This window comes from Chelon labrosus (assembly GCF_963514085.1).
Source record: "Chelon labrosus genome assembly, chromosome: 1".
Taxonomy (NCBI): Eukaryota; Metazoa; Chordata; class Actinopteri; order Mugiliformes; family Mugilidae; genus Chelon; species Chelon labrosus.
Genome location: NC_140337.1, coordinates 8280019 through 8307885, shown reverse-complemented (window position 1 = coordinate 8307885; position 27867 = coordinate 8280019). Strand labels below are relative to the sequence as shown.

Genomic DNA, 27867 nt, shown 5'->3' with positions numbered 1-27867 from the left:
AACTCCTTTTCAAATGGTCACATTTAAAAACCTCAACTTGGAATAAAAAAGGAAAATTATATTACTAAACAACAGTTGTTTGTGTTGTTTTTTTATTTATTACATTTAGGTTCTTCTTGTTTCCCTTAAAAAAATAGATATTCAGATCAAGTTCTGAGTCCACGCTGTACAGACCAGAAAGCGTCCGACTTTTAACCCTCCGCTCACCCCCTGAGGTCACATGTCCATTTCGCTGCTGGGGTCCTGGCAGAGGTGGGAGGGGAAGCTGAAGCCTCTCTCCTGAGCGTAGCGCATCCAGCGCTCCTCGTCTCCGCGGTGCGTCAGATACCTGCAGCCCATCTTCAGCTCGAACTGCCTGAGGTCGCACCACAGCTGGAAGTCCTGCAGGAGGGAAGACGGCAATGATAAATCAGAAATGTACACCAATCAGCCATAACATTATGACCACTGACAGGTCAAGTAATTAGCAGTGATTATCTGGTTGTCATACCAACTGGATTAGAGAGCAAGTGAACATTTTGTCCTCAAAGTTGACGTTAGAAGCAGGGAAATTAGAAAGATTGAGCAACTCTGACAAGGAACAAATTGTGTTTCTCCAAAACTGTAGCTGATCTGAAGGTGTCAGAACACACAGTCATCAGAGTTTGTTTGTCAGCGTAGCTGCAAACCAGTCAGGGTGTCCATGCTGACCCCCGTCCACTGCAGAAAACACCTACACAATATCAGGCAAGTTATGGCTGACCAATGTGCAGCTGTCGACAGGGACAGCTTCACAGTTTTTCTTTCTTTTCAGTGGTGAGTAAAAGCCTGTATCAAATAGACTAGTTACTGTACACGTATGTGCACGATGAGCTTGGATATCATAAGTTCAGGTATGCTGCAGTATCCTCAACAACATCTGAGCTTTCAGTGAGGCTGAAATTAGTCATCTCTGGCTTTTATATAATGAATTATTCAACAAAACCCTCTGTACAATCCACATAACCGGAGAGTAAAATATCTGACCTGCAGCCACGAGTGTCCCAGCGCTTTGCCCACGCTGAACCTCCGTCTCACCGACACCTGCAGCAGGTTATTGATGAGGCTCACGGCTGCAGAGGAAAAGGGAGAGGAAGAGAGGAGTTACTCGCTGGAGACACCCGGTGGGCAACAGGAGAAGAGCAGGCATCTGTGAGTAGTCAACTTTTAGTGAAAAATACCAGACTCCAGAAGAAAATGAGGTAGAAAGCAAAATAAAAGTTAATTTAATGGATTTTTGTTGAAGATGCTCCCTAATGATGCCTTCAAAGACGTCTGATTTCTGATTATCCGTTGCAGAATATAGTAAAGCCATAAGAAAAAAAGAAACGTGTATTTAGTGTAAAGGATTCTATAATCTGACCTATTCTTATATTCTGAAGCGTCATTTCCTAACCAGGTGTCCTTAAACGCACCAGCAGGGGGCGCTTTCAAAAGTAAAAACAAACCGTTCTTACCTTCCAATGAGATGGAGGTCCAGGGCTGGCGCGGGTACATGAAGGAGGCGTTGGTGATCTGCTGCCGGATGTCCTCGTCCTCGTTGAAGGGGAATGTGCCGCTCAGGCTGACGTACATGATGACGCCCACGGACCACATGTCCAGGGAGCGGTTGTAGCCGCTGCTGCTGATCACCTCGGGCGCCAGGTAGGCCGGAGTCCCCACGACCGAGCGGCGGAACGACTTCTCGCCGATGATGCGGGCGAAGCCGAAGTCGCAGAGCTTCACCTGAGACGCAGAGCTGATTTAATAAAAACGTTTCCGTCCGTTGTCGATGAATAAAAGGTGAAAAAACTGTCCCACCTGAGGGAAGGGGTCGGCAGAGGCCAGGAGGACATTCTCAGGTTTTAGGTCACAGTGAGCGATGTGTTTGAAGTGCAGGTACCGCAAAGCCTCGAGGATCTGACAAACGGGACACACACTCGTCATGCTACAGTATCTTCTAATGTGTTAATGCACCTTCTTCTGTTAAAAGACACAAAAACTCCACATCAGAATCTCACACCTGCATGACCAGGAAGCGAGTGATGCGTTCAGGGAGCCGCCCTTTCTCACTGGACAGAATCATCTCCAGCATGTCTCCGTGGAGCTTCTCCATGACGACAAAGATGTGCTGGGCGGTCTCAGACATCGCCTCCAACAGAACGACACCGTTGTGGGACAGGTTCTGTGCAACACACACACACGCATGTGTTAGATGTTACAGGATATAACCTGTTCACACAGTTCACGCTAACGCCTGATGAACACCTGCAAGATGACCGCTTCGTTCCTCAGCTGTCTCTCCAGTTTGGTGGGGAACCGCGTCTTGTCGATGACTTTGATGGCGACCGGTCGACCCGACGTCCTGTGAGTACCTGGAGAATGAGACGGGACATGTACTCAGGACCCATCCTCTGATTTCAGCCACTCAGATGAGGAGTGAGAACCAGCTCACCTCTGTACACCACCCCAAACTGTCCTGAACCCAACACCTCGTCTGTGAAGATCTGGTACACTGTGCTGATGTCCTGAAACACATACACACACACTTTCTTACACACCAGGGTATGAAAGTGTCGATAATATATTCAGGAGAACAAAAGTAGATCCTCACCACGTCGTCTACATGTTGATCTTTATCTGTAATCAGGACAAGACAGATTCTTTTTGTAAATAAAGACTGCCACAGAAACATTTCCCTCTTTACATGATTAAAAACATGAGTTTTTAAGTTTGGATCTTCAGCTCACCCTGCCTCTCCTCGCTCTGTCCTCCGCTGCTCTGCACGGGCATCAGAGCCTGATTAATCGAGCTCTCCCAGGCTGCTCCGTCCTCGCCGGCCACCACGCAGTACACCAGCGACGCCGTCACCAGCTCGAAGGAGTGAGCGACGGCGCCGGGCAGCGAGGGCACGGAGAGCTGGCCGGGGCCTTGGACCTGCAGCACCTCGGACAGAGGGATCTCCTGCAGGGGAGGGAGAGGAGGAAGAGGAGGAGGGTTGTATTTCTGTTTATCTTCCTCATCTCGAATCCTAAATCTTTCAATTTTATATCTGTGGATCAGTGTCCCCCATGTCGAGGTTTTACCTTGTAGTACTTGGTGCTGCTCTCGTTCTGGTACAGAGTGATGGTCTTCCAGTCCAAGATCCAGTAATGACGTTTCCTCTGGGAAAAGACAGACAAATCCTGTCAATAAATTAGGGCTATAAAAAGTCCTTTTAACACCACTATTTATTTCTTTTTTTGACATGCACGTTCTGTGATTTGACCCTCGCTGCGACCCGTAGTTTCAGGAATTAGGCAGCAGCCGAAACTACAAACCTCTACGACATGTATGATGGAACAGCTTCTCAGTGAAGCCAAAGCAAGTAGAGCTCCCCCTGGTGGCTGGCTGCAATATAGGTCATGAGCTCCACCTCCTCTATGTTAATGGGCGGGACTTAGGCCAAACTAAAACACTAAAATACACGTCAAATAGTTTTTTTCCAAGGATGGTTTCTGTCATTTTAGGTAGTTAATATAATACTGACGCATTTTCAAGTGTCTGAGGGACTTCTTTTTAGGTAGTTATTTGACGCTATAGAAACAGGATGTGGCATCGTGATGACCACAAGTTGCCATGCCAACCGCTCCGCAAAGCGGTCCGTAGCACTGTGAGAGTTGGAAAAAATAAAAACAAGTACAGTGTATAATCCAACATTTCCTCGTAACTGGTGGAGGTAGAAGAGCGTAGTATTAATTAAGGTGTGGCTGGGTCATAGATATCATGGCTCCACTATCGGACCATGCTGCGCAGACACCAAACTTGTAAGATGGTGCTGTCCGTATCCCCGGGAAACTATTATCAGTTTGGTCGGCGCAAGCAAGTGGGGACGCGTTGTCCATATTTATATACAGTCTATGGCAGAAACCAATCCTGTTGAGCATAAAAGGATCTTTTGAATGATGAGTTCAAGTCTCTTAAACCACTTGATGTCCAAGCACACAGTTGATACAGAGAGCCCTCCTCCCCCTCAACAAAGGCCGACCACAGTAGCAAGTTTACAGCATAGATGCAGAATATTGTTTAAGCCTGAGGTACCTTTAAGGTTTTTCTGGACAGTATTTATCACTGTCTTGGATAACAACACACAACTGCATGAAGCAAGCGGATCCCACGTCCATGTCAATATTAAAAACTTGAAAATATCCCTTTGATGTACATTTAGAACTGATAAAAAAAAGTGTGATTAATTTGCGATTAATCGCGCATTAATTATGGACAATAATGCGATTAATCACAATTAAATATTGTATAAACATGAATTAGAAGAAAGATGCAGGAATTTTGTATATAAGTGATTATACATTGTTTTTTGGGACTGTGTTTCAGCTGATTTTCAGAAAGAAGAGCTGACTGTCTCAAAATAAGTCTGTGCGTTCCTCACCAGTGTGTCTCTGTTGGTGTGATGCAGCAGCCATCCCTCTCTCAGGACTCCTCCAGCTCTCCTCTTAGTGTGGTGCACCGACTGGACGAGCCTCATCAGGGGGATGTTGCTGCTGAAACACGGACTGACGGAGGGAATGAGGAGAAAATCGACAGAAACAACTAATTAATCAAAAAAATAAAGAAAAACAAAACCTGGTCACTGTTAAAGCAGCTGCCTCTGGGTGGCAGCGTGGTGCAAAAGCTCAAGAAACACAACCAGGATTGCCATGCAGACGAGTTCAGCAGCTTTTTAGCTCAGATTACATCACCAGAATAAATGAACCTCCTCTGACCTCATTGGCTCTCGCGGTTGCTCCACTTCCTTGATCTCTGGCTGTGAGTCACTGTCAGTGGACACCTCCTCGTCTGAGCTATCGAGTGTCACGCTGGTGAGCTCTGATTCATTGTCCTCTGGGTCCGGCAGGCAGATACTACTACCTGCTGAGGATTCTGGGAAAATGAAAGCAACGGATGATCACCTACAAATTTCAAATTCATGTGCTCATTATTAGATCTAGACAAAAATATCATGGAAGATGTTTTTTGTTCAATCAACAGCCATAAACATGACGATATTGACTTTACGATTATAGTAAAAGACTTGACAAAGAAAATATTTAGCATTTCAATTGTTAAATGAAGCAATAAATCATGAAATCATTAACCAGAGTACTTGGTCTCTAGTTTCTGGAAATCCAGCTCAGACCAAGGCCTGAATCCATCAAATCTCCTTTAGAAGGAGGTGAATCATCTTCGACTCATCACAGCCCCATGAGAACATCAGAAGCCTTTTCAAAGAGTCACGATGTAACACAGTTACAGACCCTGAATACAAAAGGAAAACCAGACCACAAGGGACTGCTGCTGCTGCTGCTGCTGCTCACCTTCCCCGTTCATGCCCCTCCTCTCTCCTGGACAGTCTCTGGGGACTAAAGGCTCACAGCGCCGATGGCAGTTGAACCTGCAGTCTGGAAGTAAAACCAGAGAGGAGGAGAGTAAAATGAGACTTTTGCCTTCTCCACACTGAGCTCTATGAGACACATCCAGGCGTTCTTTTTTTTTTTGGAAAAAATTAGCTGACGCAAATACGTGGGAGACAAGAGCTCCTCGACACGGCTAGTGCTCGTACGTCGACCTAGAGAGAGCTCATGAGCCTCCGATCCAAACATGACTAATGAAAGTCAAAGCCCTGCATCTAAAAATGGCCACAGGGTAGCAGTATGTTGTCTTGTTTTTCAAAAGAAGCCAGGTTACACATAGCAGATTGCAGAATTCTTGACAATTTCTCTAAACTATAGTTCTTATTGTCCTTTTACCCTTGATCTTTGTTGAACATTCCCCTTCTGTGTCCGCCTGGCACAGTGACAGCCTGTTCCAGGTGACAATGTGCCCGGCTGTATATGTGGATTCATGCGACTGGTTGTTCCTGATTGGCCGTGACAGCAGATGGTTGCAAACAAAATCAAAACACAACGTCGCAGAGATGACGTTGCTGTTACTCATCAGTCCATCACAGCAGAAAGCTCACTCAAATGATGTGACCGGCCCGGCGGATCTTCATAGAGCGTAAGAAATTCGTTGTGGAAGGGAAAATTTGGGCTGGCGTCCGGGCTAGTCTTTGTGCTAAGCTAAGCTAACTAGCCATTGATGCTAATGTCATATTTAAAGTGCATCGATAAGCTCAGTAAAGTAATTCTTGACAAGAAACCAAATACATTTCCAAAAATCAATTTTTTGCTTTAAATAATCTGATACAGAATTTTATAAAAAATTTTATATTTTTGATAAGATCCCCTTAGTTTAGCTTTTTACTTTAGATAGATATACTTTATCTTGATATACTCTTCAGTTATTTAATGGGACCACTGTTTCCAAGTTACCGCCCACCGGTCTTCAAGTACAACAGTATACATCAGCCGTTCTTCCACTTTATAGGAGGACATATTTTACGATCGTTTCTGAGACTTCTCCAGTCGAAGTGTAATCAGTGCGTACGTTCAAATGAGTGGAGGACTTGGAGAACATATATTCATCTCACCTGAGCACTGCAGCCCCTGTCTGAAGAGGCCTTTGAGCAGCCGGTGGCAGTACTGGCACACGGTGGGCTTGGTGTAGCTGTGGATGTGGAAGGTATGAGGAACCTGAGCAATGCCCCTGTCTCCGCCCCCGACTCCCAGCCAGACCGGAGGCTCGGCCCAGGACGGAGGTCTGGACGACGGCTTGGTCATGCTGATCTGTAGCAGGTCAGAAAGTGTGGTGTCCCTTTAACGGATCAATCAAAAATGTTGACACGCTTCTCTCTCAACGCTCTTCTTTCCTTACCTCCTCCAGACTGCCTCCTGCCTGATTGGACAGCGAGTGCGTGCGAGGTCGCCGTGGCGGGAACAGGGAGAGGCTGGTGCTAACCTGGCGCCGGGCTCGACTGCAGTCGTTGGGCAAGTGGAACGCACAACGTTTATGGAAGTCTAATCCACAACCTATATAAAAGGAAGAAAAGATGCAGCTTGTAAAATACACCTCTGAGATCTACAGCACGATGAGCCGCTGCTTTACCGTCGCATTTCAGCCCCTGTCGGACGAGGCCCCACAGCATTTCTCCACAGTGGTGGCAGAAGGTGGGAGTCCGGTACGACTGGACGACCAGGGAGTGGGGACGGATCCTCATCTCGGTCACGGTGGCCGATCCTGAGTCGGAAACAAGAGACAAGACAGAGTATGTTACACCAGCAGACATGCACGCACAGTCAGGTGCTCGTGTGATCAATCAGGTGAAACAATGCATCAAAGTCTGCACGATTTCTACTCGAATGACTCTCAAACAGGAAGTAGGAGCGGCTGCTTCTATGATGGTGTCTTCAATCAAAATTCAAGCACCCTAATTCACAAGAGGGCTTTACTTTCTCTTGTGATCTTTACTGATTTTGATTGTAGTTTCTGGACGCACACTGAGCCAGAGGTTTAGGCATGGATACCCTCCTGAGACTTGAGATTTACTTTGAGATTTAGCAGCTTCTGCGATGGCTGTAAAGAAAGACTGGTCGATAAAAAGGAGGAGTCTGTGGCTCACAGATAACCCGCCAGCCTGTGTGGACGTGAGGGTTACACGGCAAGGAGGTGCAAGGACTAGTTCAACTTAAAAATGAGAGTCCAGTCTTTGTTTTTACAACACGTGGAGTATTTAGAATGAAATCCTTCACAGGGGGAAGCTATTCGGCTGGGGGTAGATAAATGAGAGCAAGCCTTCTGACCTGCGATGACGACCTCGATGAGGTCTCCATCCTGCAGCTCGTCGCAGTCCCTCAGGCGCTGCAGCCGCTGCTCGGAGGCGGGCAGATGTCGGAACAGCAGAACCTTCTCCCCGGGGCCCACCACGTTGCAGTCTGGAGCCTGAACACACGCACGGGCACACAGCGTCGGGGGAGACTCTTCATCAAAGGAGCACGCCAAGTGTAAAAGAAGACGATAGCGTCCTTTTCCACGCAGACAAAAACTCTAACCTGATGCTTCAAAAGGATGGAATCAGATCAAAAATGTACACAAGACATCACGAGTGGCCCCTCGGAAAACAAATCAAGAGGAAGATGCAGAGAAACATTCATCAGCTTTAAGAGCTGTCTACACTATATTTTCTTCTAACATCAGTGTTCATTATGTAGTAGAGGTCCACTACGGAGACAAAACCAGAAAAAGGAGACAAAGCTATTCTCAGTTCCTCAAATGGACAGACGGAAGTATTATGCATATGTATAAAATTAAATCCTATTCAAGTAAACGTAAATATACAGTGAGCGAGAATGCAGTCCCTCTGTAAATAGCCCTGTTTTGATGTGACCCTAAAGGGTGACCATACAGCATGTGACAGACCCATGCAGTCCGGTCTGTGTACAGTACAGTGAATGCACAAAGAGATTTACTGACACGCAGCTCAGGCCGCGCTGGCCCGCTGCTGGAAACTCGAGACGAGATCAAAGTTGGAAAGTAGCACTGAGCGATGCAGATTGCGCGTGTGTTTGAATCAGAGAGGAGAGGCTGTGGTCGGAAAATTTTCTGCGCTCTCGTCGACCGCACAGCCTCTGAGGCAGCACAAAGCCCAGCTGACACGGAGGCAGAGGCCCCGACACCTGCAATCCACTAGCTTCTTTATTTAACCTCAACTACAGTTTCAATGCGCCATCTACGCTCTGGCAGCGGGTTTGCAATTCAATCTATACCTGAGGCAGAGTTTTTACAAGTGCGTCAGAGTCAAGTGATGAGAAGGAGCTGTGAAATGTGGGTTTAAATTTGTTTTTTTGAAGTTATTTTTTTAAGCATACTGTAAACATAAATATCCAAACCTCTGGAGTGAATGGTGAAATCAGGCACGTTCATAAAGTGAGCGCAGTACAGCAGAAACCACAAAAGCTTCCTCCAGACTCTGCACCAGTCTGTTTATCAAAAGCCACACTCTACACAGAAACCCACACAATTCTCCTTCATGCACAGGGTGACCTTTTAAAGTCTCCTTCCTGACAGCGCCGAGAGGCCGGAGACACTCGGCACGTCAACTGAATACTTTCCAAGTGGGACTGTGCTACGGGCTAGAGTGCATTGTCATTCAGAGAGGACATCACGTAGTGCCCCGCGCTTGCGTCTTCATGTTTATTATTACAACTAATGTTTTTTATTTTTAGCTGCTGCAGCTCTGAGTTGAGTGCTGAGACCAGAAACATCCCAATCATCATCATCAACGTTCCAAGCTGGTGTCTTTCTGTTTGGACGCAGCCGTATATGTTTGTTTTAATGAAACCGCCATGGCTAAAGAAATAAGCCAATATCGAAATAATAAAAAAATAAATGCAGTTCCTTGTGTGACCACTAGATGCTGACACAAGAAGCGAGTCAATGTTAAAATGTCCAAATTTACAGAATAAACGCACGTTTAGCTAATATCTACATTCATGACAACTGTACAGGGGGACATTTTTATGTAACTATTACCCATTAAGACGTAAAGTTATGGGGTGCGGCCTATTTGAAGCTGCTAGCCATTTGCCTAGGTGTCGACAACTCCCCTCAGCTCCACAGACCATTCAAACCATTTTTAAATCAACAGGAAGTTAGGTGCACTTCTAAGACAGCAGAACCCATGGCGGTTTCGTCGATCTTCATGTACATGTTCCTTCAGTGAACGCCAGCTGCGGCTCAAAGAGACATGACTCAGATGTGGACTGCTAATCTCCGCTATTTTAATACTTCCACAAACACAAGGAGACTTTTTGTCTCTAGGACGGGTCAAGCTCCAAAAGCCCTCTTTATCAATTATCAGTGATGCACTCTCACAACAGTTAAAGGCGTCAACAGTGTGAAACTAAACGTCACATTTAAAAACAAAGGAACCCTCCTTCCTTGTCAGATCTACAGTATAATACCCTCAAAGGGCTTCTCATGAGTGGGATTAAAAACAGAAATGAGGCCGCCCGAGGCTTGGATTGATTACCTTGCGCTCTATGACCTCGGCAGCCAGCCTCCGGGCATGGCGGTAGCTCAGGTTGCCGGCAGGGACTCGAACCACCTCCCTGAAGAGGCCCAACTGGAACTGGACCAGAGCCGGGGCTGTAGGACTGGTGGGACTGGAGGGAGTCACTGCGAACATGGAGAGACAGCCTGTGGGCACAAAGTTTATAGGGGCTTGGTTTGGTTTTGATCAAATGCTGAGGTTCGCTGCATGGAACTTCTCCTAAGGCTTCTCTTACTGGCTCAAAACTGTAAACTATATACAATCATTATAGTTCTTGTTTCATGAACCCAAATTCATCTAAGATCTCTAGTTGGTATAAAATAAGAGACATTATTAGTAGATAAGACCCCTTTTTGTCTAAAAAGACAAGTCAAATATGTATAAACTGATGTTACTGATTGAATGAGAAACAAAATAGAGCACATACATATGCAGAACCACGATCAGGCTATAGCTAAGCTACATAATGAGTCACATTTGAAGTTCCTGTTACAAAAATAAAAACAAACCAACAGCATGCCATCGTACACGAAGTGAGTAGCCTTACTTCCTAACTCCGGTTCATTCAAGCTCCAGGTTTCCTCCTCAGTCGTAGGGTTATATCTCAAAAGTGCGACAGCTCTTCAGTCCAACATCGTCGATTCCTAACACCAGCTCTGGTGGGTCTGGTTTCCTTTTTGCGGGGCTCGACTCTCTCGATGAGACAGGAAGTAGCACTCACCTCTGTGAAGTTTGTGACAGCGCAGAGTACGGTTAACACCCCCAGCCCGTGTCGTCGAGGGCTAAACACACACACGCTCTTTGAAATGGTCAGAGCCCTCTCTGTTTATCTCTGTGAGGAAAGGTTTGTGGATGAAAACAGACGAGACATAGCATTGGTTTGAAAAGTGGAATTTGGATTTATTGAACCTTTGATAAAATACACATTAGGTTGGCCCCATCATAATTAGATCCATCAACAGTTCCCACACAGGTACAAGACCCTTAACGACTAACGTGGCTCTGAGTACATCCACTGATCTCCATAAGTATGTGGACAAAAAGCACAAAACAGAAACAATCTGATTGATCTTCTAAGCTTTGGATCATTTCCTACCTACAACAGTGATTCAAGACAATTATTTACAACCATTTGGATAAAATAAGAGTTCCTATATTTATGGAGTTTGCAGAGTTTCCAGAGCAGCACAGACACTGTACCAGCCCAGGGTGAATAAGTGACTGATTAATATTGTATACTGGAAATGATGCTTATTGGATCCTCAGCTACAAATTAGTGTGTCACTAACTTATTTGTACACAGCTACATGGTGTTGAGTGATTTAAGGAGTTTTTTTGTCTTTGTGAACACGTATATAAAGGTCATACACAGAGACTCCTGTACATTATTTGCTGCAAACGATACTTAAAGCACTTTTCCTTCCCGTCGTCCTTCCAAAGCACTTTCATTCACTTTCTTTATTCCCTTCCTTCATGCATGCATTTCTTTGTTACCACTCCAATCCTGCGCCGCCTCGCACATTCAGAAGCTGATAGGAAAATGAGCACTTTTTAGACTCAGGGTGACGACACCGCTGCTGATTTCAAGGATGGTGACTTCGGTTCATTTGGGCATACGGCGCTGGTGTGTGCGCGCCAACGTCAACAGGATGCCTTCGCAATAAACCTGCGCCTTGAAACCACGGTCAGGCGACGCTGACCTTTTTTGGCTTTCTTGTATTAGCAAGTTCCGAAAGAAAGCTAAAAAAGGCCACGGCGTCACCACGCTGAGTCTGATTTCAACTCAAAAAGACGTGTACATTCGGTGGACAGTTCTCTTGGTAGTGTTCTTATTTCGGTGGCTTCTCATTGCAAACAGCACAAGAAGACAATCCAGTGTAAATGCCTCCCACAATCAACATTAAAAGTAACATTCAAATAACCTTCAACATAAAAGCTCAGAGCTGAATAAAACAACAGCTCATCGACAGTAATTCACCGCGGGTGCATCGGATCTTTGATTACGGCTGATGAAATCCACCCGGGCCAGCATTAAAAACGCAACAGTGAGGATTGTTTTGCAACAAAACGAAACAGCAAAAGGTAAATGAAACAAGACACAAGAGGAATCCCGTTGATGAAAGTAAACAAGTCGAAGCTGGCACAGTGCGTCAGCCTTTAACAAATAATAAAGATCTTCACCCACATGTTTAAACCAAGGCTGATTTAGCCTCAGGTATCCTGCTGTAATGATTGTAAACTAATTCCTTCAGACATCGCTTCAACATCATTTTCCTCAATTTTATTCAGGCTTATGAATGTTATATATTAAGAGCAGAAACATTAAGATTCTTGTCAGCCAAGGGTACCTGAAAGTACTGATTATTGTGTTTGACTGAACTTCCTGTTGTACCATATAGGTAGTATTTAGGAGAAACGATGAGGTTTATTTGTAACTGTGCTTTCAAATGAACCTTCTGGATCTTTTTTCCTCCCTTCTTCTGCAGGATTCACCTCAACGAGGCGTCAAGAAAGTTCATTTGAAGAGGTTTTTCCGTCAGCTAGCCACTTTACTAGGACCCAGTGATTGCTACCATCAGTAAATATCAAGATGGCTTCCAGACACACAGTACCGCTACACTCAAAGTGCACTGTTATGGTTCAGACTGAAACCTTGAAGGCTAGGTAGCAGATTTCAGCGACCGAGGTAATAAATTTATCAGCATTTCTGGCCAGTGTTCACCTGAACACTTCCTGTTCTTTCTTTCTATCACTCTCTCTCCTTCATTTCCTTCCTTCACATTAGTAGTATCTGTTTCTCAACTAAGACCCTCTTAAACCCAATAAAGTGTAAACAAAAAGAAAAGAATGTGCACTATATACAAAGAATGGAATAATTTAAAACTATATACATAAAAAACAAGAAGGCAAAGAGTGAGGTTGAAATGGTTAGTGCTAATGTGTTTTTGATAATCCCAGAAGACTGCTTTTATTCTCTTTTTACTCTCAGTTAAAATCTAATAGTTTTTTCTACCTATGGATGGTTAGCATCAGTTGATACTTCATGCTACTTGTGAACTGTACAAAGTGCAGCGGGTCTCTCTGAGCTGGACCCGGAGTACAGTGAGCCTACCTAAGGTTGAGTGTCTGCACGTGTAGGTCGAAGACTCGTCACGGTGTGATGAACACGATGCTTTGCTACGGTGCTAAGAGTCAAAACCACGAGGCGTTCAGGTGCAGACAGTCCACTTTCTAGTAAGCAGCATGCTCATAAATGTGTACCTAAATATTCTCTTTTCTGATCGGTGGCAGCGGTTTGTACAGCAAAGCGGCGGCGGCGTCTTACAGGATGACGTTTAGTGCGGTGGTGCTTTTTTTTCTTCTTTTTTTTTTCTCCTCAGTGTTCTTTAAAAAATATGCTGCAAGTGTTTGATCCCGCCTTGAGCTTTAAGTGTGTAGTTTGATCAAACCGAGCCTCTCTTCTCCCAAGTCCCGCCTCCTGTCTCTGTCTAGCCAATCAGGGAGCTGCGTCTGGTTAGGTCCACGTTGCTGGCACTTAGTCCCCTGCAGTCTGAGAGTCCAGAGTTGGCATCCTGAAAACAGACCGGTTGAAGTTAATAACATTTATAGCAGTTGTTTTGATATCTAAGGAGCACTGAGCTGGACTGGACTTACAGGATTTTTGAAGCATTTGGTTCACTTAATAATAGCTGTGATGAACAGAGTATGAGCTGTACCTGTGTGGTTTCCTCAGTGCTCTTGTTGAGGAAGTTGAGGGAGCTTGCTCTCTTCATTCTGTGCAGAAAAACAACATGAACTCAAACTGAACAGAGCAGTGGATGAGGCAAACAGAGTTCTCAACAAACAAACCGTGCCCTGGCCCTGGGTCATGTTCCAGTCTATCACGTTCACCTGGAACTTCCCTCTACCGTGTCGCTTCTCGACGTATAACTGCCAAAATATTTATTCTCACAAGCCTTTCGTACTTAAATACATTCTGCTCTCTCCTTTCAAATGATCTCTCGCCATTGAAACACATTTAAAGATGTGACTTGGGCTCTGACTAACTCCTAACTAACAATAAGGTCACATTTAGACACAGACGTTAGTCGTACCCTGGGTTGCGGGGCTCTTGAGGTCCGCTCCCCTGCAGTTTCTTCACCAGCATCTCGCTGCTCCTTCTCAGGGCATCTCGGATCTTCCCGAAGGAGCCGCTGCGACGCAGAGACCCGTTGCCGTCCTGAGGACAAAACAAAAAGTTTCACTGGAGACTTTAGGACTCGAGAGCCTGGGCTTCTTTCTCACAGCTTCGGTTTAATCAAACTAACAGCTGAAGATTTACTTACCCCGTTCCACTCAGCGGAGTCGTCGCCCTCGCCCTCCCCTCTCTGTCCCCCTGGCCCGTTGGTTCCCTCCCTGCTGTGTCGTCTGTTGCTCCCTCCAGCTGCTCCGTCCTTCAGCAGCTCCACCACCTTGCTCTGGTTAATGGCATCGATACCCTGAGAGAAGACACACACATACACACACAAAACAGGGTTGGAGTGATGAAGCTTACACAAAGGCTTTCACAGCATGAGTGCGATCTTAATGTTTTCTTTACTACATTGTACAAACATTAGCTCGATCTTTAAATCACTTGGGCACGGTTTATGGGCCGGTAACTCACAGCTGAAAAGCCTGTTGAACTAATCGGGTTGCTCAACGGAACAGAAGACCCTTTAAAGACCCCTGACAACTAATCTAACAGCAGTAATTCTACATACAGCGGTGTGTTTGCATTGTACCTGTTTGCGTGTCTTGCTGGCGCACTCCTCCAGCGTTTCCGCTGCCTCCAGTTTGCCCTGGCGACGATACAGCGCTCCCAAGCTTTTGAGGGTCGTGTTCACCGTTGGACTAAAACAAAAATCCACAAAGCAAAGTTTAGTTACTTTATACTGATAGACAGATGCTTAAAGTACTTCATTCACAAAAGTTAAGCAAATGAATCAGCTGGCAGAGACAGCTCCTTTTATTGGATCTGGTGCCAGTGTGCTTTTACTCGGGACAACTTAAACAGAGGTGGAAACAAAGAAACAGCTAACTCATGCTGATTTAAGGACGTCATTCAGTTGTGACTTTCACCGTAGCATGATCTGAACCTAAGGCAAAAAGACAGTTTCCCTTTTTTGTGCCCCCTTCTTTGAAGCCTGAGGTCCGGACGCAGCAAACCGGTGTCACAGAACTACTGGCAACCAAGGTCGTCACCTGAGCACACTGCAAAGATAGTAGCCAACGACAAGCTGGTAGATGTTCTGTATCTGTGTGAAAGGAAATAACTACTGAAACCAGCATGTGGCCGTAGCTGCTATTAGCTAGGCAGAGCTATAAACCATTGTACGGAGCTGATATCTCCTTAATCGTGTTGGCCTGAGAAACCTTTTGTGGCTTTCTCTTCTTGTGCACTACCTCACTACGCTGGGCGGCAGAGTTTTCTCTCACCGAGTCGTTCCATCGTTGACTGAACGTGCTCAGTTGACGCAGACGCTTACAGATGGCCAGACACTAGCCAATGACTGACTGTCACGACTTTCAGATTGCCACCTGAACTACCCATGAATGACAATTATTTTCTAACATTCTAATTATTCAGGAGATTTGGCACATACAGGTTTTGACCAGCGTCGACACATTTCCAGTGAAGTCAAACATCTGACTCACCTGTCCACCTTGCAGGCCTTGTACCAGCTACCATATTCTACGTACGGGCCAGAGTCCTTGCGTTTACTCTGAGAGCGAGAGAGAGAGAGAAAATGAAGAGGGAGATTAAATTAAAACGTCCAAAGAACACGAGGAGCTGGCTGTGACACATCGGCCCATTACACAGCAATCTGTCCCTGCTGCCCTTTGTCCACTCTGCTGTGCTCAATCATTCTTAATGGCTGTCCAAACCATTTATATGAAGTGTCGCTTGCAAGCCAGTGTCATTAAATGAAAGGTCAACCTAAATAACCGACCTTGCTCTCCTCTCGCTCCTCTGCGTGCATCCAGATTGGTTTATTGTCGTCTGGAAAATAAAGAGATCAGAGAGAAATCACATAACTTTAATGTGACAGAATGCAGAATGACACTGTGTGTGGATCACAACACTCGAATTAAATGCTAACCAGGTAACCAAGATCTCTACAGAGACTTAAGAGTTCAGACCGAAGCCTCTCTGTCCTTCATGGCTGTCGCTAACCGAGATTGTGCGATGCCAAATTCCTGCCAAGCTCCTTTCTCGTGCTGGGCATGTGAGCACATAAGGGTTTGATAAGACTTAGTGGGACAGGCGGGAGGGGAAACATCAACATTAAGCCGATTTGTACGCTTCAGTATCGCCGAATAATCCCCTGACCTGCTGAGAGCTCAGAGGCATGCAGGGAGCAGGGTGTGGCCCAACCAAAAACTGAATCCCAAAACACAACAGTGACTAACCGTTGAGGCTTCTGGGCATCTTCACTGCAGTGAGATCATAAACATGTTAAAAATAAGCTATGGTGTTAAAGGTTTTTCTGAAAAAACATGTTTTAGGTTATATGAATGAGCCAAGACCTGATCCTCCTCTGGCAACTGTGAGCAGGAGGCTTTGATACGGTCACCTCAGAGTGACTCAGCTGATCGACTGTTGGCTCTACTTACTGTTGACAGATCCAAACTCCTTCTCGTGTGCCCTGGTCAGGATCTCTTTGTACAGGGCCTCAGCATCTTTGAACTTGCCCTGCTTCAGGTAGCATGTGGCCTAAACAGAAACGACACAGACAGTCTTTGATCGATGCGTCTTAGCTCAGAAAAAACACACAGAAGGAATTAAAGTATTAAAAAAAAAAGTATTTAAGAGCTCAATGAGACAATATCAAGTGTCTGGTAAGTGTCTTTCTAAGTCCCCACCAGGTTATTTTTGCTCTTGGCCACATTGGGGTCGTCGACTCCCAGTTTGGACTCATAGATCTCCAGGGCCCGTGTGTAGTAGTACTCCACCTCCTCGTACTTGCCCTGGTTCTGACACAGCAGGGCCAGGTTGTTTAGCTGCTTGGCTACGTCCGGGTGGTACTTGCCCAGTACCTGGACACAACAGGGACGGAGATTTATGCACATTTGCAAATCAAATCGCGATCACATGGAGCTTTTCAGGATCATTTGCATGGCTGTGCTTCGTTCAAATAGGCACAAACAGGACCTGTTCTGCAGTTTACAGTTAGGCTCGGTACCTTCTCTCTGATCTCCAGCGCTCGCTTGCAGAGGGGCTCAGCCTCCTTGTATTTGCCCCTCTTGCCATACAGTACAGCCAGGTTGTTGAGGGTCGCAGCCACAGCTGGGTGGTCCTTCCCCAGTGTCTTCTCTCTGATGGCCAGGGCATCATTCAGGAGGAACGCAGCCTCTTTGTATTTGTTCTGATCCCTGGAGGACAACACAAAACAGCCGTGTGGTAAAAATCTGAGGATTTGCCACAGAAACTATAAATTTAAACTAACCCCCACCTGTACACCAGGGCCAGGATGTTGAGCATGGTGGCCACGTCAGGGTGATCGTGTCCAGACGTCTTCTCCAGGTCCTCCAGGGCTTGTTTGCACAGCGGCACAGCCACCTCGTACCTCCCCTCGGTGGCGTACTGGATCACCAGGTTGTGCAGCGTCCTGAGGCGGACTGGGATCTCATAGCCTCCCTGCTGGGCTGCTGCCTCTCCACTGGGCCGGGCTGTAAGACAGATGGGATGGCAGGGGAGGACAAAGGAGAGTTCAAAATAACTAAAAACACACAACAGTTTCCTGAAGCCAAACAAGAAGTTCTCAGATTGCTGTTTGATTTAATAGGCAGAACAAAATGTAACAGATCCAAACAGGACAAAAACATTAAGTCAGATCTGGCACATGGCTTCCAAGGAAATCCAGCAGGTTCTTGTAAGAAGTCCTACTCTCCATTTTTTTCATTCTGTATATATTTTTGCTGATGTCTGAAGGTAAATAAAGTCTTTTTTGTGACACACAGGCTGTGGTGTGGCCTACCTCGGCTGAGGGTGTCTTGTATCACAATAAAAGGCTGAAACACTCAATAAAGCCGAGGTACACAACTGAGGATGTGTCGTACCGGTGGAAAGACACGGTCTTGGCACGTTTCCTGTGACAGGTTTATTCGTCTGTCTTGGCGTGAGGAGGAGGTAGCAGATGCTGCCCGATCTGGCTCTACCTCTTTCCTACTCGTGGATAACAAAGTCACCCCAGAGGCTTCTCCGTGCAAGTGCTGTACTAAATCATTGGGGACTGCAACACCCAGTTTGATCCAGCAACTTTAAAAGCTGCATCTTAGCTTAGGTTTTCTGTTTTTTGCACACAGGTGTCTGGATTACTTTAACCTATTCTGATGATCTAATCTAATAATAGTCTTTATACAGAAGATCTAATGTCTGAAGAATAATGAACCAACTCGCCTATAAGCTATACTTTTACACTTTATGACTGAATGTGACTTTGAACTTAAGACAAATCCTCAGAGAAGTGTTTATGAATATTCAGCCATCAATAATTAAAGAGATCAAGAGGAAAGCACTGCAGCACTCACTGTCTGGGTAATGTGGAGGGAAGCTGAACGAGCACCACATACCAACACCAGTGACCTCATTTTTTTATCCGCAGTTTTAATGTTGACACTGAAATCAGTAAATTTACAGTCCTGAGCTTGTGTTTGGACAGTGAATTTAGCCTTCGCCGAGCAAGCCACAGCTCAGTATCCTTAACCAGCTATACGTACAAGGAGCTGCTTGTATCAGAGCTAAGCCTGGAGAACAACATGTGCCTAAGTGTTTAACAGGCTTCAGGGCAGCTGAGCACCGAGTTACTGAAAGGCATGACTGTGTCGAGCCGAGCAGTTTGATGGTACATTAAATAAAAACAGCGTTGATTGCGTCGTTGTGCATTCAGACCTCCGACCCCTGCACAAGTGAGTCACTCTTCACTAAATATAAAGACCACACTAGAAAAAAAAAAAACACCTTTTAGCATGACCTAACAGCTTTGACCTGATTCACAAATGCCGCAACATGAACTCATCTGTCACGGAGGAGGTTGGTCATTATTACTGAGCCAAATGATGTTTACTGGTTTCCTGTGATCTACCACTAACCTTTTAAACCGAGATGTGGGTTATCATGGTACATATGAATTTATTATTTCAAATGTTCACATTATATAGTCATAATTATTCTATACTATGGGATCTGTGGCCAATCCACAGATCACTGCTGCTCCCATACCTGATCCCATACCTGATCCCATACCTGATCCCTGGTCATCATCGTTGGGAAACAAGTCATCCAGGCTGTCCTTTGAAGTGTCTCCTCCTCCACTTCCTCCGCCTCCGCCTCCGCCCGAGCTCTTCTCCTCCGAGGGCGAGACATCGTCGTCGAACTTCTTGATCTGGTTCATGAACTCCAGGTGCTTCTTCTCCTCCTCCAGCTGGGCGACGCTCTGCTCGCTGCACTGCAGCTTGTGCTGCGTTCCCGCCAGCTCGTCCCGCAGCCACTGGTTCTCCTGGCAGAGGCGGCGCACCTGGGAGCGCAGCTTCTGCTTCTCCGCCTCCACAGCGCTCAGGTGGCTCGAAAGGGCGATGATCACCTGAGGAAGATGGAAACCGTGATTGTGGGTGAATTTTATACAGTGATTTTGAACAAAAGATTTCGTAATGTCCGTGCCGTGTCTCTCACCTGTGCCTCTCCCAAGCCCAGCTCGATGGCTTCCAGGCTCTTGCGGAGCAGGCCGGATTTCTCCTGGGCGGCAGGAGGCTGGGTGCAGTCCAGCAGTGAGTTGAGGAGCTGGGCGTGCTCGCCACGCAGCGTCTCCAAGCCCTGCATGACGGCCTTAGTGTTAAGGACGATCTCATCCTGGCTCAGTCGCTCCAGGGCTTCATCACGTGGATACACCATGGTGGACATTGCCTGGTTTCATTCACACTGTGGGGACAGGGGCAAGAAAACAAATGGGGCTGACTTTAGCTTGACATTCTCACATTTTAACATTAGCTACTCTGTGTAATCAGATCCTTTATCTGCTGGTCGCTGAGGTCAACTAGAAGATGACAGTAAAAGGGAAGAGAGTAGAAAAGTGAATGAGAGATAGAGAAAATGAAAATAGGATCTAATGACTTTGGAGAAATTAAAAGATATCAGATGCAGGTCAAAGTGGTATTCAGCAGGCTTCATTATGACAGTAATGACGAGTCACAAACCTGTAAAACCAAGCAGTTTCAATATCCACCTGTGCACACTGAAGCACAATGAGCAGCATAAACGTCTGTAAACAAAACTAATGAAGGGAGCTAAATGAGACCCACAGGACGCAGGACGAACGTTCCTGAGACACATTCACTGTCCCACAGCTTCTTCTTCTAAATTATAGCGTTTAAAGAGATGGAAGGAGGATATAACACAGAAAAAATAAATAAATTAAAAAAATAATAGAAAATCTAATGCTCCAGTTTCACTTCATAAAGTGTCTCCTGGGTGAGTGAAAGTACTACGCAGTCAGACCACATTTAGATTAGTCCAATAGGATTCTTCTGAGCTTGACACAGCAGCTGCCAGAAAACAGTAAATCCAATTAAAGTTAGAACTGATCACACAACAGGTCTGCCCTTGCAAGAGCGGGGAGACACCGGGCAGCACAGCACAGGGACAGAACAACATCGAAAAAATAAAAATAATCAAATGTCACTGAACCATCTCCTCAATATCACTGGCTAGTTTTAGCTTCACGTCTGTCAATATGTCCATCATTTGTGAGTAAAAGGAAAGCTACATTTAAGCAAATTCAGAATAGTTAATACAAACAGGCTGTAGACATGTCTGTGAAGGTTCTCAGTCATCCATGTCAGGGTATATCCAAAAAGCGTTTTAAAAAAAAAGTCCACTTTTTAAAAACAATTTTTGGATAAGCTGTAGACGTGTTTACACGCCAACATTATTATTGGTGAACTTGGTGTTCATTTACACGTGGTGCAAATATACAGAGTCATATGTCTGGCTCTTAGGATGTTACCTGCTCCCACTTTTTGGTGTATATGACTACTTCACCTGAAAAGTATTTCTTTTTGTCAGTTGAACTAAAGTTGTGGACCCTACAACCGACACAAAGAGCTTAAAGACGTCAACATGTCCTGTAGAGACGAGAAAGATCAGGAAGTGACTCTGTAGCGGACCCCTTTATGACACTTACATGAAGTAGCGCTGTTAGATCATTTGTCAACACTTGAAAATCAATATCAACGCAGCTTAAAGTCAGATATATGGACTGTAAAGACTCAGTGGCTTAAAACTGTTCATGTGATTGAGGTTGCAGTTTTTAATATCATTGATCTGAGAATGACTCATTTACTTATTTGATGAAATGAAGCTGAACCAGAATCACTTTTGTCTGTCTAAACCCAAAGAGAAATAAAAGTCGAGCCGTGTCTCTTGATATTTGGATGATTTGTGTGTCCACATCTAGAAAGTTCCACAGAATGATATCAACATTACATATCCAAACAGGGTCTAAATATGATCCGTGTAACTGTGCAGCCTGTAGGTCTCCACGTCAGTGAAACCTTTGCAGCAGCAGCAGGAGGACAGAGGACAGGGGAGACAGTTGTCCGACATCGTGACTTTCTCCCTTATTCAGCTTTGATCGTGGAGGCGCACCTGTTCTCCTCTCATGCTTCCTCCCTTCCTCATTCACTCACCCATCCTCCTCCTCCTCCTCCCCCCCTCCCATCCGCCTCGTGCACTGACTGCAATGCACCAATATCCACGCTTCCCATCTAGACCAACCTTTGCAAATGCAAGCGAGCACAGCGTATGTGAAGCGTCAATAAAATGACGTCCGGAAATGATCGTTATCTGTCTCCAACGCATCCGACATGAGACCGTTCAAAGGCACAGAATAAATAAATGAGCCGGTGCATGGTGGAGGCCCGAGGCCGGGAGCGAGGCGACGTTTGGCTTGGCAGAGGATCAATCAAGGTGACCGAGCAGTGTGCAAGAAAAAAAAAAAAAAAAGAAAGAAAGAGAGGAAAAATAATGATAACAGCTGAATCATAGAGTCGCAACTGAATAATCGCACTTATACTGTGTTCATGTGTCAGGATCCGACATGCAAACTGTTTGTAAACAGTGCAGGCCCGAGCTTCAAGGTCTTACACAACACACAACATTACCAGCACTTCTTAGACTACACTCTATTTCCAATATAATGTTAACAATATAACCGAGACAATGTAAAAGGAGACGTTTCCCAAACTGGCGTCTGCAGATGACACATTTACAGACCTCGCTGTCTGATTTGCTAAAAACATCCCAACCTGTTTACATCGCGCGTAACAACTGATCAATTGTATCGATGCAACTGCGACCAAAAGCCGAAAGGGATGTTATTTATCTGTTACCTTCATCGAAGACAAATGCGATGGTTTCCGGCCCTCGAACAAAGCAGCAGGACAATGTTGTGATGCTCCAGTCAGACCAGACAGACCTGCGTCAAGTCCACTACTGTGAAACCACTTCCGGTACGGTTTTTCCAAAATAAAACGTAATTAACGGTTGCGTGGCGACGCACTCTGCCAAACACATATAGGGAGTCATTATCACTGTAGAGGAGACCTAAATATTAAATAAAACCAACGTCGTTTAATATTCTAAACCCCATTAAGCAAAGATAATATCCTAATTTTGTAATTAACGTCAGCCGTTAAATTAGCTCTACTTTGAATGTGCTAGGAACTACAGTTAGTGCCTTCTTCGTTACGCACCACTATTTGGCAGGAAAACGCACCGAAACAGTATAAATAGCTCACACACTACTGAGTTTAATGCGATTACATTCACTAGTGGAGTCTGAATTCAAGCTAAAAGCCGCCGTGGGAAGCTCCTAGCTAATTACCTTCACCTTAACTTACCCAGACTGACAGTGACAGTAGAGGACAGGACTGCGGCTCTAAAACGTGTCCACAGTGATGACTGAGCTTTTATTCCGTGTGACAAAAATGTGATGCTGTCGTAAATGCGCTTCCAGTGTGACAGCTAAGAGGCGAAAATGGCTGTTTTCCCAGGGTCTTCATCCAGAGATGCAGTAATGCATCGAGATGACTCACGTTTCACATTTTCAAGTCGGGAAGGGAAACTAACTGCTGCGCATGCGTACTACTAAAATTCTTCTCTAGGCTAGGTAGCCACCCGATCCGCTAGCAAGACTAAATTTTCTCTTATCTTTTTGATTTATTTTCATAGCTCATAAAGAGCTGAAGACTTTTCCATTCAGGTTTTTGTCTATATTCCAAGCGAAATTGACATATAGTGCATTATTTTAATAAAACAATACGGCGTTTATTAATTCGACTACATGCGAATCGATAAAAGTGTGCTGTTTAGCGACGAGAAGATCATTTTTAGAAAGGACACTGTACGTTTCACTTACATTTGAGGAGTTAGCTCCATTGCGGTTCATTTGACATTAACATTCTGGGTTATCACTGATTCCTAGTGAAAATAAATACATAATTAAAATCACGGACTTCACGAAACAGGAAGTGGAGGTGAAGTCTCTTGCATTACACATGTTCTTTGCGTCATGATGTGCAGCTGCAGCCTCCATCCAAAGCAGCAGTGTGCCACTGCCCTGCTTCACAAGCATCATGTGCACTATTTGTTTACACTTTCACACTTTATATCATGATTTGAAATGCATTTTTACATACTTAAATTAATATTAATAAATGTGTTTGTAAAATAAAAAATTAGTAAGTTTAGCATTAAATGTCTAAGCTGCAGTGCGAAAATATTAAGACAGCCAGAGCTACAAATCAGGAGTATTTTTATTTTAAAAAACAAATGAAACAATGAACACTTTCCACTTTTCATCCCACATCTGTTTGATTGACAAACGTAATCATGAAAAAGCAGTACTACAAAACATGTGAAATGAAGAAAAACAAACAACAAAAATAAAAGAACTAGAATACAGTATAACAAGTACTATCTGATATGTACAAGCATCGTAGTTTATTATAATTATTGTTATAGGCAAAAGGCAAAAAAGCTGAAGACTGCTGCTGAAGAAACAATGGCATGTGCAAATTACTCTCCACGAGTCCACAAGCTCAGGACGCTCTGCCGTGAGCAGAACGCCGCCAGGCAGAAATCTACCGCTTTCATAGGCAAAACCCCCCCGATTCCCATGAGGACAGATGCCAAATTTACAAGCGGCGAGGGACTGGGGACCAAAGGTGAGCTTGTGGAAGCCTGGTGAAGAAGACTCATCATCATCATCATCATCATCATCATCATCATCATATTTCTGAGGATCCTGTGATCACTCACAGAGATTATTGATGGCCCACACAGCTCCTAATCTCTAAGCACGACAAGTCAAGGACAGAGGAACCATCATCACGGCGTCACAAACACAGGTCGACACATGTACAGGTAAAAAAATACACGCACGGCAACAAGTTCAAGACTTACATACAGAACAACCAGCGTCTTCACGGAGACTGTAGGAGAACATGGAAATGGCAAGAATGAGGAGAAAATGTTTTTGTTTTTTTTTCCTTAAAGGTGTTAAAAGCTGCAGAAAGTGGCCGATGGAAACATTGAAATGATGACTCGAGAACAAGGATCACTTAGTTGTCGATGTGTTTTTAGTTCTCAGCACCATCAGAAACCCTCAAATCTATCCAAGTGTAATTCTTCACATTTTAGTTTTGGCAGTGATTCAGTTTTTAATGCCTATGTTTCAAATTTCAAACCAGCGAGTTAGGAGCTCGAATGTCCGTTGACCTCCCTCTCTGCTTGCAAGCAGAGGAGGCCTAGATAAATCACGATTATATATAATTTAGGCCATCACATCTTTACAATAGATCGACTAACAACACTACAAGGCAAAGAGCATTTTGACTAGAGCGTCTGAGATAAAAAGGTTTCATTCCAAATGGTATACAAGGCGTGTAGAACACCTTTAAAAAATATCATCAAAAAGCTATTACAATGCATAAAGTCACTCAAGTTTTGGGTTCGGCCATTCTACTTCATCTACAGTATATATTGTAATTACACCTCAGATCTACCTCATAACATGTTTGAATTAACTCACAGTTGTGGGCTTAACGGCTTAACTGAAAAATGTAATTTTCTAAATGTAAGGCGGATGTTTCAACTTAAAGCTGTATTGCTTAAATATTGGCCACTTGGGGGCAGCGTAAACAAGCTGTAAACACAACATTTAAAACAAAATGATTATCCTTAAATTATTAGCTTTTTTACACGTCTTACATCTTACATTTTGGAGTTTTTTTTAGCTCTGTTTTGGTCTCCACCCAGTCCTGAGAGGAATGTCTGGATCTTAAGCTGTTATAAGACCAAATATCAATAAAGTAGTAGGGGTCAACTTATAAATTGTTTGTTTTGTTTTGTAAATTAGTTTAAAGCAGTACCAAAAGATTATGTTAGGGTTTCTTTCATAACAACAAATTTAGTGCTTAAATTTAATTTCAAATGGAATGAAACCTCCTGTTTTTAGTTGTGATTGCAACAACTTCAAGTCAAATCACATGAGATCAACGCTCGAGATCTTCACTGCTTGTCTGCAGGTTTCAAGAGACCCGCTGGTTTTTATAAAGTTTGAAAAAAGCTTCCCAAATACTTCTTGTCTGCTGTGGAGCAGCATTGCATTTCTAAAATTACGGGAACTCAGCTTGCCCCCCCCCCCCCAAAAAAAAATCAATTGTTCACAAAGACGGCAGACGGAAATCAAATTCAATACATTCAAATATTTGGACTTAGTTCAAAAAATCGATGGACTGCGTTTGCTCGGGGAGCCGCTGAACAAACAGAGAGCGGGAAAAACAAGCGGGATCTGAAAACTCTTCGAACAGAGAGATGAGTTTGAGACGTGCTGCGGACTCCTCAACACTGTAACACTGAAGAAGAAATCAATTTTCAAACAAAAACGGCATAAAAATCAAGAAATTGGCATCAACACTATTTTTAAAAAATGCTAATACTTAAATGGAGATGGAGAGAGTTACGATGTAGCTGACCCAAGGCAGAGCCACGCAATAAGAAACAACTTTTTGAACAATTATTAGAGTTTATTTTCATTTTTTTCTTTAATAAAATGAATTTGTGATATTTTGCTTGTTTGTTTTTTTCTGTTAAATGGTGATGAAAGAAAATCTGCCTTGTGCCAGACTACAAGGTGAACAAGGTGACCCACTGCAGCTTCTGCAGCTCTAACTGGATAATCATTGACATTGATAATGACCACATCATCAACACACACACGCACACACACACACACCTATAGCATGCCCTCTGTCACATTGTAGAAAACCTATTTCTCCTCTTAAGTGATTTTTTCGTTTTTAGTTTCTGACCACATTACATTTATTTCACCACATACACACACTTGTTACCAGTTACTGTACACTCACTAATCAAGTCACGACATCCTAGAGAAAGCACGTAGCAGGTCCGTGCCAAAACGACCCAAATACTTCTTTTTATTTCCTCATGAATCAATTATTAGGAGTCGGAGGAAAAAAAAGGGGTTCAAGAATTCAATTTTTAACTAAGGCTGCTGTTTCCACTGAAAAGTCAGTCGGGACATTTTACGGGGGCGGTTTTGTGCTTCCATGTGGGTAATTAACTCCCATTCTTTACTGAGTACAACGTCATAGAAAAGAAAAGCAGGATTTTATTCAGGAACGTTTCAGAGTCGTGTTCCCGTCAGTGCTGCCGAGTTCTGACCTGTTTAAGCATGCATTTTGTTGTTTCCTTTGCATATTCAGCTGCCGCTAAGAGGGCTCATCTATTTTTTACCAGCTGCAAATGTTCCACGTGTAGTGCATAGCGGATGAAGATAAAGAAGACTGCACACCGTCGTAGCCCCTGCCTTGAAATCCTGGAACTCTGCACAATAACAAACACTATGCATCACGAAACAGCTTTAAAGGGAAGGTTTTACTATTTTTCACTAGAGCACATGTTTAAAAAAAGACACTTCCCGTTTATATATATATAGATTTTTTTTGTTTGGCATTAGACATCCAAATGACTTATAATGGTACAGAGAAACTATTTAAAACTATTACATGGAAGCCCTTGAAATGAAAAATAGAAATGAATGGTTTTGTTTGAGGGGAATTTGTTCTGCTGATGTTGCGTTGTCGGAAAATTGGATTTTAATTTTGCGTTTTCACTGGCTGATGCACACAACCGAAGCCCTGCTGCGTTTACTTTCGAGTTACTGCTTCTGGCACGCGAGTGGTGTATCTGTTAGTTTGGAACATGCAAGTGTGGATCAGGGTCTTTGAAGGGTCGGGGCTTTAAGGGCTCGAGGCCGGTGGGTTGTCACATGCTGCTGCATTCCATAGAACGGAAACGTAAATGGCAGTTAGCGAATAAACTTGTGCTGTGATCCCCTTGTAAACACGCACACACACACACACACACACACACACACATACTGTACATTCACGTGTGCATGCACACTCACTGCATACATTGAAACACACAGAAAGGGGCATTAAAGTGACTAGTAACAGCGCTATAACCCCAACACACTCCTCCTCCTGCTCTCCCTCCCCAAACAGATTAACAACAGTATGAATGGAGTTAAAGTAAGGAAGTAGTCCAGATGCTCTTCCCACAGCTCTGCAGGTGCTGAGAGGCGGGGTCTCTGCGCAAAGGTGTGAGAGCCGAAGGGCAAGTCGGGGTCAGAGGAGTTGAGGCGCGCCCGGCCCTAAGAGGGGGGCTTGCTGTAGCCGAAAAGTCCAACGGGTAGGTATTTGACGTGAGTGGGCCACTGGGCGGCAAGCTGGAAGAACTTGACGTCGTTCCACTCCACGCCGTCTATGGACACTGGAGGGGGAAACAAAAACTCAAAATG

At 44.5% G+C, this 27867-nt stretch overlaps 3 protein-coding genes across 6 annotated transcripts in view; all 3 read right to left on the bottom strand.

Moving 5' to 3' along the window:
* Window positions 1-82: 82 nt before the first annotated feature.
* prkd4 (protein kinase D4) lies at window positions 83-10723 on the bottom strand. Of its 2 annotated transcripts, none has more exons than XM_084551865.1 (19): window positions 10509-10723; window positions 9941-10107; window positions 7713-7851; window positions 7018-7149; window positions 6787-6941; window positions 6503-6698; window positions 5349-5432; window positions 4758-4914; window positions 4424-4547; window positions 3084-3161; window positions 2748-2961; window positions 2612-2637; window positions 2453-2525; window positions 2266-2372; window positions 2021-2182; window positions 1819-1917; window positions 1476-1743; window positions 1006-1091; window positions 83-381 (listed from the first exon to the last, which is right to left on the bottom strand). In XM_084551865.1, the coding sequence occupies exons 2-19, from the start codon at window positions 10094-10096 to the stop codon at window positions 217-219; spliced, it is 2421 nt and encodes an 806-aa protein (XP_084407991.1). In that variant the 5' UTR covers window positions 10097-10107; window positions 10509-10723; the 3' UTR covers window positions 83-216. The 2 variants fall into 2 exon arrangements, with proteins under 2 accessions (XP_084407991.1, XP_084407992.1); XM_084551866.1 differs by having other exon boundaries at window positions 9941-10086.
* Window positions 10724-10836: 113 nt separating this feature from the next.
* Window positions 10837-22549, bottom strand: klc2 (kinesin light chain 2). Of its 2 annotated transcripts, none has more exons than XM_084551889.1 (14): window positions 22370-22549; window positions 19656-19901; window positions 19218-19566; window positions 17437-17653; window positions 17167-17356; window positions 16847-17020; window positions 16598-16697; window positions 15934-15983; window positions 15638-15705; window positions 14725-14833; window positions 14287-14439; window positions 14056-14180; window positions 13678-13735; window positions 10837-13533 (listed from the first exon to the last, which is right to left on the bottom strand). In XM_084551889.1, the coding sequence occupies exons 2-14, from the start codon at window positions 19881-19883 to the stop codon at window positions 13450-13452; spliced, it is 1905 nt and encodes a 634-aa protein (XP_084408015.1). In that variant the 5' UTR covers window positions 19884-19901; window positions 22370-22549; the 3' UTR covers window positions 10837-13449. The 2 variants fall into 2 exon arrangements, with proteins under 2 accessions (XP_084408015.1, XP_084408016.1); XM_084551890.1 differs by having other exon boundaries at window positions 19230-19566; window positions 22370-22548.
* Window positions 22550-23742: 1193 nt separating this feature from the next.
* Window positions 23743-27867, bottom strand: part of pacs1 (phosphofurin acidic cluster sorting protein 1) — a 68498-nt gene continuing 64373 nt past the window's right edge. For both annotated transcript variants that reach the window (XM_084544735.1, XM_084544734.1), the window contains one exon: window positions 23743-27839. In XM_084544735.1, coding sequence (XP_084400861.1) covers window positions 27721-27839 — 119 coding nt within the window. In that variant the 3' untranslated portion in view covers window positions 23743-27720. The remainder of the gene's footprint in view (window positions 27840-27867) is intronic.

What these genes read in the sequence shown, in the direction of transcription:
- prkd4 (XM_084551865.1), bottom strand. Translation starts at nt 10,096, where the DNA reads ATGTTCGCAGTGACTCCCTCCAGTCCCACCAGTCCTACAGCCCCGGCT. An exon ending in GAGGGGCATGAACGGGGAAG is followed by an intron (nt 4,915 to 5,348) that starts GTGAGCAGCAGC and finishes TCATTTTCCCAG; the next exon opens with AATCCTCAGCAGGTAGTAGT. An exon ending in CAACCGCGAGAGCCAATGAG is followed by an intron (nt 4,548 to 4,757) that starts GTCAGAGGAGGT and finishes TCCCTCCGTCAG; the next exon opens with TCCGTGTTTCAGCAGCAACA.
- klc2 (XM_084551889.1), bottom strand. Translation starts at nt 19,883, where the DNA reads ATGTCCACCATGGTGTATCCACGTGATGAAGCCCTGGAGCGACTGAGC. An exon ending in ATCCTGGCCCTGGTGTACAG is followed by an intron (nt 17,357 to 17,436) that starts GTGGGGGTTAGT and finishes GTTGTCCTCCAG; the next exon opens with GGATCAGAACAAATACAAAG. An exon ending in AGGAGCGAGAGGAGAGCAAG is followed by an intron (nt 15,706 to 15,933) that starts GTCGGTTATTTA and finishes TCTCGCTCTCAG; the next exon opens with AGTAAACGCAAGGACTCTGG.